This window comes from Quercus suber, unplaced genomic scaffold (genome assembly GCF_002906115.3).
Source record: "Quercus suber isolate HL8 unplaced genomic scaffold, Cork oak 2.0 scaffold_235, whole genome shotgun sequence".
In the NCBI taxonomy this organism is placed as follows: Eukaryota; Viridiplantae; Streptophyta; class Magnoliopsida; order Fagales; family Fagaceae; genus Quercus; species Quercus suber.
In genome coordinates, this window is record NW_027069692.1 from 746585 (window position 1) to 756699 (window position 10115).

Sequence of the window (10115 nt, forward strand, 5' to 3'; positions counted from 1 at the left end):
GATAAAAGAAATGTAGGTATGTTTTGACCCATAAAAAAGGGGAAAATGAAAGGAATTTTATTAGGTTGTATTAGAACTAAGTAGCTATGGAAATAGGATAGGGTTATGCATTCAATCGTGTTGATATTTATGCCTAATAGTAATAGGTGGTCATCTCATGCTTGGAGAATAGTGGTGTATGGATTAAAAGTTCATGTTGTCGTTGTGGCAAACTATTTTTTTTTTTTAATAATTTATAAATCACATAATTTGGGAAGTGAAATCATAGTTACCTTTTTCCCTTTTGCACCAAGTTTTTGGAGATTTCTTCGTAGCACAATGACAAAATCATGTAAGATATATTTTTCTTCCCACAGTGGGCTATAGCCATGTGCAGATTGACATGGTGACAAAAGATTCTGAAGCCTATTTTATACATAGGCCTTTTGTAGTTTGAAAGAGACATGTGGCGTCGGTTTAGTGGTCCTGGGGTCCACCAAATATATCGGGCCTTAGCTGACCAGATTTAGAGAGAGAACCCGTCAGTCCTATTAATGGCTATCTGGACTGGGTCCGACTAAAAAAATTGTAAAAGTGAAAGAGAGGCCCTACCCATTTGATTAGGATTTTATACCCCACACAGTACACTGGTAAGAAAATGTTTGAAAAGTATTATTTATTAACCATTTTATCATAAAAAGGTTTAAAAAGTTACTCGGAAAAAAACTATGATTTATGTTACTTTAATAATATAATAATAAATAAGTGTCAAGATTGTTGTAGTTCTAGCTTGTACTTTTTATTTGTGGTGTAGCAGTGGCGAAATCAAACTGTTAATATGGCCATTTACTAGAAGATAATTAGTATTTTGTGTAACCAATTTCAGTATTGTTGTTTTTGTTTTGTTTGTAAAGATTCTAATAGTATGGCAAATTGTATATGCTGAGGCTTATGCTAATGTCTTGATTTGGTAGGAGGATCTCCCTTTTGCTTTTGTTGTTGTTCGAGCAGCTAAGGTATCATCTTAATTTCTAATATTTCACTAAAAATATTAGTCTTTTTTTTTTTTTTTTTTTTGTCTTTTCAATAAAGATGTCTAAAATTTAAATCTCTTTTCCCATAATTGTAATTATTAAATTACAAATAAAAAAATTTATGTATTAATTTGTAAAGTTTAAATAGTAAAATTATAATATCAATTACTGGTACTGGTGTCCTTAGAACAAGAAAAACAATAAGCCTCATCTTCCTTGGTACAAAAAAGAAAGAAAAAAAAATCCAATTATTTTCACATTTTGGGGAAAACAAAGCAGAGAAAGAAATCTATTGCCGCTCGCCATAGGAGATGCATTTCACATTTCTAAAGGATCTTGGACTTGTTTGTAATAAGAATGATATATATATATATATATTTTTTTTTTTTTTTGTGTGTCTATTTTTGTTTCCTTGGTTTCGAGATTGATAAGTCAAACTGAGATCAGTTTGTGAAAGAAGCTTAAGTCCAAGATCCTTTAGAAATGTGAAATGCATCTCCTATGGCGAGCGGCAATAGATTTCTCTCTCTGCTTTGTTTCTTCTTTCCAGCTCTTGCTAATGTCATGTGCTACACGAATGGCATCCCAATATGCTCCAGAGAGGCCTTTCCATGTGAACCCAACTGCATAGAGCCCAGCTTTCCCTTTCCACCCATTAGGAAATGGATTTTTTGGAATCCCATCTTGGGAAAATAAGTCATTTTCCTGTACAATACAAACATTCCAAACAAACAATATCAATCCAATAAGCTTGTTCTCTAGAAAATATATATTATTCCATGAGAAAGGACAATGTTATTTGCATAATTTTTTGTACAGATAGCTATTAAAACAAAATAAAGACACAAATAAGAAAGAATTATTTAAAATAGGTAAAAAAAAAAAAATTAGAATAATTTAGTAGGTTTCCAATAAAGACATGGTAAAAATCAATGTATGAATTTTTTATATCTTTTTTTCTACAACCGTTAACATAGTTTGTTATGATTATGTTACTTTTATTTTTATTTGAGTTCGCTTACCGTGCTTTGTATTAAATACCAATTCATAATAAACTATATATGTCAACATTTAAGATAAAAACTATGAAAAATATTGTAATTAAACTTAGTGAAAATTTATAGGAAAAAAAGCGACCAACTCTAATTGTTTCTGACACCATTGATATCCAAAAGAGAGAGAACAGCACAACACAACACAACTAGATCCATCGTTGTAATAATGTCAGTATGCGAACTTCCACTCCAAGTGGAAAACGGAAGAACCTTCTTATATTATATTCTGCTCATAAATAAGACAATGATATCTCCAAACAGATTAAAACTACTAACAAGACGACTGCAGTTTCAATTTTTTGAGGAAAAGGATATGAAATGTAGTAAAAGAAAACAAAAAAAGGGCCAGCTAATAAACCATCCAACTGAAAAAAGAAATTAAAAAAAAAAAAAAAAAAAAAGCCCAACTTCCATAACTGTCATATAGGAGTATATATATTATGGATCCAAGCCAGAGAACCTCAGTTCAAAGAGATAAAACATGGGAACTATATATTTCATGAAAATTTTCTCTTCATGAAAATTTTCTCACCTTTAGCCATGAAGGAACATTGCTGCGATACCCAGTTGCCAGAATAACAGAATCAATCTCAATATCATCTCCATTAACAAGTTCAACTCTGCCAGAGAAGAACCTTTTGACTCCAGGGACCACTTTGATCTCACCAGATCTAATTTTTTGTAATGCACCAATGTCCAGCACAGGAGTCTTTCCTGCACTATTTTTGAGTTGTAAAGGACCTATGGATGGCCTTCTCAGACCATACTTTTCAACATTTCCAAGAATCAACCAAGCTAGAATCAGCAGTATCTTATCGACAAGCCAAAGTGGCAGCCATTTCATTAACAAAACTGCTAACTCAAAAGTTGATTTTCCCATCACTTCCCTTGGCAAGACATGAACCTGTGAACCAAAATAAGATTAACCCAATTATTATTTGAACATGGAAAAGCTAAAAGTGGTCGTAGAATATATGAATACAAATCCTCTATTTTACTGTTCCACTTTATACTCTGTTGGTATATTACAGTGAAACACAGAGTGAGAGATGGTTTTACTTACAGAGTTTCGAACAACCATTGATGGTTCTGCCTCGTGGCTGCAAAGATCGAGGGAGACTTCCATGCCTGAATTACCACAACCAACAACTAGCACACGCTTCCCGCAATATCTCTTGCCGGATTTGTAGTCACAAACATGAATGACATGGCCACCAAACTCTTCGAAGCCTTCAAACTCTGGCACCACTTTCTCTGCATTCTCACCAGTGGCCACCACAAGCCACCGGCAAATGTACTCAACTTGATCATCACCAATTAGGTTTGAATTTGAACTGGTTTCTCTAATGGTTTTGACCCTCCACAAACCAGAAGTTTCATCATACTTAGCAGACTGCACTGTTTCATTGAAATGTGGGCTTATGTCAAAGTGCTTAGCATAGGATTCTAGGTAAGTGATAAACTGGTGTTTGGTTGGGTATTCTGGAAAGTCATCTGGAAATGCAAAGTGGGGTAGTTGACAAAATTGTTTGGGGAGGTGAAGCTTAAGCCGATCATAGGTGTGGTTTTGCCAAAGAGAAGCGATGCAATTAGCTCTTTCAAGGATAATGAATGGCACATCTTGCTTTTTGAGGCCAGCACCAACTGCTAAACCAGATGGACCAGCCCCAACTATGACAGGGCCGTTCACCAATATGCAGCGGCGAGCAAAAAAGTCATCATGGCCAAAAGTTTGAACCACTGATGGTATATTATTGATACAAGTGTTAGGCATTATTGGAGTCTGTATGTGAGAGACAGGTTATGAAAGGTAAGAGGAGGGCGAGTGTTTTTAACCAAATTAAGGAACTAGAATTTGATGTGTTGTGGACAAAGATAGATGAGACAAAGAGGAGTGGAGAAGAGAATAAACGTGTAATTTGTTTGAAGTAATGCGTAGAGGGGGAAACAGGGATGGAGAGGTTTAAATAGGGAGGGGTCCTAGCCATGAGAGCAGCATGTGATTTGGATTTGAAAATGGTTTGAAATGTCATCCTTAAATGATAATCTTGTGGCCGCCTTCTTTTTCTGTTTAATACGTTTTACTTAACTTTTAAGTAATTCTTCATAATCCACCAAAATGATACATAATCTAATATTTTTTTCCCTCTTTCAATTATGTCATTTTTAACTTCTCAACAATACTTAATACTCATACATAACAAATTTTAAATAAATTGTTAAGTGGCCGGTTTTGAAACTTTCACATGAGATTACTATTGACATTACTTTTATTGTAAGTTGATTATAGCTTGCTAAGTCAATAGATGTGAAAAAATTTGTTGTGTTATTAGACTTATTGAATTATGAAGCCATTGTTCTAATTTGTTGGTCAAACATTGTTCTAATTTCTCTTCAAATTTAGAAAAGACATTAGAGTATATTGTGATTTGTGACCACCAAACCCCAGCGACCCAAACTCGTGTCCTATTTTTATACAATGGCTTCCAGTAAGCACATGGTTGAGAAACCTCTTTTCAATGGTTAGTTCCATACTTCCATCTAGGTAAGCCCCTATGAACCTAGCTCCTGAGAACCCAAGCTTGTCTGTAGCTAGTTAGTTAGCGGTCCAACCTTTTTGTCCGATACAGTTTGAATTCATCAGTGGTACATTTTGGATACATTGCACAAACCTACTTTGTTTGCATGCAATTTCATTGAACTGAAATTTAACTAAAAAATAGAAAGGGATAACTAGGACCATATATTGTTTATCACTTGACACTTATGGTTGACTCATTTTCAACCAGTTTAATGGAGATAGATTGAATTTTGGCTTCTTCGAGTAAATAATAATCTAGCATTTTCCATATTATTTCTCCCATGTAAATAAGATGAAATTTCAATTTATGACATCTGCTCTAAGATAATTGTTTTTTATCATCAGGTTAATACACCAATTGGTTTTTTATATATACGGGGATTCAAACCCCAAATCTCTTACTTGATTACAAGAAACTTGACTAATTGAGCTAAGTGGAATCCACTCATGTAAATATTTAAATAAATAATTATAGAAATATGTATTGTCAAAGTTGTTGAGTAATTTAGTATTTGTAAAAGAGAAAAATAAATAGAGAGTGGAAACAAGATTTTAGTGTGGTTTGGCTTTATGGCCTATTTAAGTTCATAGTGGAAAACCCTTGATGGTGCATATTTGTTAGTTTGGTTAAAATTAATCCCATGTAGGGTTTATACTTTATATACTCGATAATCATAGATTAACCCTAGACTAACCTAAGGTTAGTTTGCTTGCTTTACAAGTGTAGAGGGTTACAATTAGTTTAGAGTCTTTAGACATATCTTAAACCTTAATTTCCCTAACATGTTTAAACCTAGTTCAAAGAGATTCCTCCAACTCATTACATGATGATTTAGATAGTTATATATATATATATATATAAGTTTTCTAAAACTGGCTAAGATATTGGGCCTTAACAATTGGGTCTTCTACCTTTTCTATCAAAGTGAGCAAGAGCTCTTCTTGTTGGCTAAGGACGTTGACAGACTTATTTTTGCAACAACTATCTTTACATCCTATCCCGATGTCTAGACTACTAGAGATGTTGGATGATTCTTTAGAAGATAATGACTGGTTAATCTGCTTAAGATTACAAGTCAACCATCACAATTCCCAGTTTCCAGCAATTTTGCATATGACCATCAGGTATAAGATCTATTGAATCAGTATGTGGTCCTATGCAATAAGCAATAATCTGTTATACAGAGAATTCTCAGTAAAATGGTGGGATGGCCTCAAAATTGATCCAATCATCAATCAATTGAATAAGGATTTCCCTCCTCCAGTCCACAGAGCCATTACCCAGAAGACAATGTCTTAGTCTAGCCTAGAATCCGTCTCAGTCGCTGGAAAATCTAGCAGAGAATTAAAAGATCTTGCCAATCAGCTGCTCCTCTAGGCTTCTCAATTAGAAGAAGAAGAAAAGGTTTCTCCTGCCTCTTCTGAAGCATCTACCAGTCACTATCCATTTGACCCCTTCCAAGATTCTGAAGATCCCTACGAAGGCCTTAATTTGGACAGTCCCTCGAACATTCTGGTCGTACCAGTCACTATTCAAAATAGTTCCAAACAGCTCCAAATTTGATCACTATTCATGAATAGTACTAGCAGACAAGTTACTATTCATGAACAGTACCGGCAGACGCAAAAAGACAAAAATGAACAGTTGCGCAACTTCATTGCACTTTCGTGGGTCTCATATGCTTTTGGTGGAAAATGTTTTCACCCAAGGAAAAAGCAAATTACCTCCTCCCCCCTCCCCCCCAGAATTTCAGGAATCTTCAGAACTCTTTCCAGAGAATCCTAATCTCCCTCTAGTTTATATAAAGAAGCTTAAGTTCCATTCAGAGAGAGGCTTGGTTCAACATATCTCCTTCCGATAAATTCTCATAGTTAGGAATATCCAATCTTGTAACCAAATGAATTTTCTATTTTCCTGCTTTCAATGTAATTATATGGCTTCAGTTAACCTTAGTTTTCTTTTAATTAAGCTATAACTTACCCCTTGTAGTATATATATATATATATACACACACACACTAATCACACGACTCATTAAATGATCTAAATAAGTTACATAATTATGAAATATGTTATAAGATTAAAAGTATATATCATTTGCTTTAAGTTGTTATATAATTATAATATAAATTGAAATAACTTTTCTTCAAATCAAAATCCATTTAAAGGAAAGCTCTATATATTAAAATATTTAGGAATTTCAGCTAATATGCCTAGGTAATCTTTAAGTTTGATATTGATAGGGATCAATCAATCATTCATTCATTCCTCCATATGGTCTATTTGACAAACATTTAGAATGTAAAGACTCATTAGATTGGACAAATTAACTATAACTTTTCCTGACTACAAATTGCCGTTCTCTTTTGATAACACACATAGTCCCACCATGATGTTCACGTCAGAGCAAGGTGGGACGTTAATTGGATTCATTAACATTGTATCCGATGGTTCTCAATATGGGGAACTCACAGAAAGATCACTGGTGTTGCCAATGAAACTATCAGCAAAGACTTGTCTTTTCTTGGGTCAAGTTTCAGGCCTTTGCGAATTTGTTGGTCTGATTCTAGAATCAACTTCAAATGTATAAGATATTGACAACAAAATGGATGGTGCCCAATTCATCTGTTGTTGCCTCCACAATTACAACACATGCATGGCTATTTATGAGAGACTACCACAAAGAGACACAAGATCAAGTACAGAAAGTAATCAGATTGTTTGTTCGTTTAGACCCCTTAAACCAAATAGTTAAACCTAATATATTAATCAAGTGATTACTTAGATTAATTATTCAGATTTAGGTCAAACAAGCATATATCCATGGGTGGCTCTAGGTGCAGCCCAGGGGGTTCAACTAGACCCCCTGAGTTGGGCCCAAAAAAAAAAGTTGTATATAATTTTTTTTTAATTTGATCATCCTAAAATAAATTTTGAACCCCTAGACCTAAATTTTTTTTAAGCCTAGCTTAAATGAATTTGAATATGATCATTTTGATTAGACATGGCAAAACGGGTCAGAAAATTCTGACCCGACCCGAAAAATACCCGACCCGAACCGGATTTTTTTTACCCGAAGCAAAAACGGGTTGACCCGTGACCCGACCCGTGTTTTTTTGCGGGTCAACCCGATTTGACCCGAACCCGAACCATTTTTTTAAAACTTTTTTTTTTTGGTAAAAAAATAGTAAAACTAAAACAATATTGGTTTAATTGTTTATTGTAAACTTTAAGGAAACAATTGATACATTTACATAACTGTATGCAAATTAATTGAAAGATAAATGATTGAACATTCTGTAATGAGTAAATATTTTTAGATATCAAATAACAAAGTATATGCCAAGATAATCGGGTTACAGTAGAGTTAAAAACACAGATTTAAAATTGTAAACATGTGAGAAACATTCACAAGTGTGAAAATAGTGAAGCTAAAGTATCAAATTAGCATAAATTATGAATACTTAGACCTATTTTTTTAATAATTTATGTCCAAAATAAACAGTTTTTCAAAATAAATTATGATATTTCCTAAAGTGTGTGTTGCTTAACAATAATATGATATTCATAAAAGAAATCATGTATAAATAAGTAAGCAATCAAATTTTAAAGTATATCTCAAATTGAAATAGAGTGTCAACCACAACTGATAATAGATTATAAAATTAATTTTTAAGATTGTAAATTTCTTATATGTTTTTATTCTTTATCAAATGAGTTATCCAATAAGTTATTTGCAATTTTGTTTTATATTTTGGAATGTTGATATTATGTAGAAATAAAACTTGTGTATTTGTTTTACTTATCTTTGTGTTATTTTGTTTTAGATAGTAATGTTAGGATTTGTATAATTTTTAAATTATTGAATAAGTATTAATAAGTTTAACTGAGTTCATTCTTGATATAAGTGGTGAATTCAAAATAATGCATTTTACATCAAGTAATTTGTTGCATAACTTTCTAAATGACAAATATATATTGTTTTCTTTATAAAAATTAAATAATAAAAAATTCATGTGAAAAATACGGATCAACCCGACCCGACCCGCAACCCGATTTTAACCCGTTTAAAATGACCCGTTTTTGACCCATGACCCGTTTGACGCGCAACCCGATTGACCTGACCCGAACCTGACCCGACCCGCCCATTTTGCCATGTCTAGAGACAGCGCTTCGAGGACGAGTCCATTCTCACTGAGATGGATAATGGCCTGCTTTCTTTATCACTGGGTGATTCTTGGCATTATTATCTAACTACACCATCAAATCCTACGCAGTCTAATAATTGCTATTGCATACAATTATTGTATTTTGTAAGGTTTTATTTTTTAATACATAAAACTTAACACTATAATTATTGCGAAGCATAAAACCTTGTCTTATTTTTCTTTAAGAAAATTTGTTTGTGTAGAGTGAAAATAAGCCTAAATTCTTCGAGTTACAGGCCTCTATTTTAATGCTGCCTTCAACCCCAAAATCACCACACTCCAGTAGAAACAATATAACTAATATATATCCCTTGTATTCCCATATAAAAGTTTTAGTTCCTACATGACTTGAAAGTTAATTTAGATGTACACCTAACAATGTCATCTAATAATTTTATAGGTAACATTTTTCTTGTTCATGTTTGCTTGATCAATTGAGCAACAACACCTTCATGGTTGAGGAGGTGCATTATTTCTTGCTTCATCAACTAATGATGACGTGCAACCAAGAAATAGTGCTTTTTGAGGATGCTGATATGAGAAGATAAGCAAGTGTTAGCCAGAAATACTATCCAAGAATCAAACTCAAATAGTTCAAAACATGAGGATATGCACAGATGCACGTATACACAGCTTAGCAGTAAAACTAAGCACTAGGAGTCCCATAATATCTTGGAGAACAAGGGAAAAAAATAATCAAGAAATCTACAACTAGAATTCATCAACAAAACAGATATCTAAAGTCAATAATCTTCCACCTGAGAAATGCCAAAAACCACTGCCAAGGATTTGCTTCCACATGAAACCTTTATTCAATACGTTAATGGTCACGATGTTGCTGAACTGCATTGGAAAAAAATGCTAGATACTTTTACTAATTCTAGGAAAGGGAAATTTGTCAACTGCATTTCAAGTTTCAACGTTTAACATTAATAGTTGGGCACATGGATTCTGCTGCGGGTTTACATTGATAACTTCAGAATTCTGTGCAAGCCGTTCTTGTGGTTCCAGGGTGGGACTAGGTGCCACAGTTCTTGAGTTTTGGACATAGATAGAGAGCATGGGTGACATCCTCCTGGTGAGTTTGGCAAATATCACGCTTGTCATTGGTGATAACTTGGCTTCGAACAAAGTTTGTCTCTGAAGGTAAAGAATTTCTACACACTCAACAAGCCAGAATTTTGACTTTACCAGGAACATTCAAACGCCAAATAGTCTGTTTTTTCTTTTGCGGATTACTCTTGGGGCTTCCCTTCAA

General features: G+C 33.7%; 1 protein-coding gene across 1 annotated transcript; it reads right to left on the reverse strand.

Moving 5' to 3' along the window:
• Positions 1-1189: 1189 nt before the first annotated feature.
• LOC112021127 (probable indole-3-pyruvate monooxygenase YUCCA7) lies at positions 1190-4003 on the reverse strand. Its single transcript, XM_024053695.2, has 3 exons — positions 3132-4003; positions 2601-2972; positions 1190-1718 (listed from the first exon to the last, which is right to left on the reverse strand). Exons 1-3 carry the CDS (start codon positions 3840-3842, stop codon positions 1491-1493), a joined length of 1311 nt encoding a protein of 436 aa, XP_023909463.1. The 5' UTR covers positions 3843-4003; the 3' UTR covers positions 1190-1490.
• Positions 4004-10115: the final 6112 nt, after the last annotated feature.

Coding starts and splice junctions, on each gene's coding strand:
- LOC112021127 (XM_024053695.2), bottom strand. CDS start 3,842: ATGCCTAACACTTGTATCAATAATATACCATCAGTGGTTCAAACTTTT. Junction 2,973..3,131: donor CAATGGTTGTTCGAAACTCT/GTAAGTAAAACC, acceptor TTTGGTTCACAG/GTTCATGTCTTGCCAAGGGA. Junction 1,719..2,600: donor ATGTTCCTTCATGGCTAAAG/GTGAGAAAATTT, acceptor TGTATTGTACAG/GAAAATGACTTATTTTCCCA.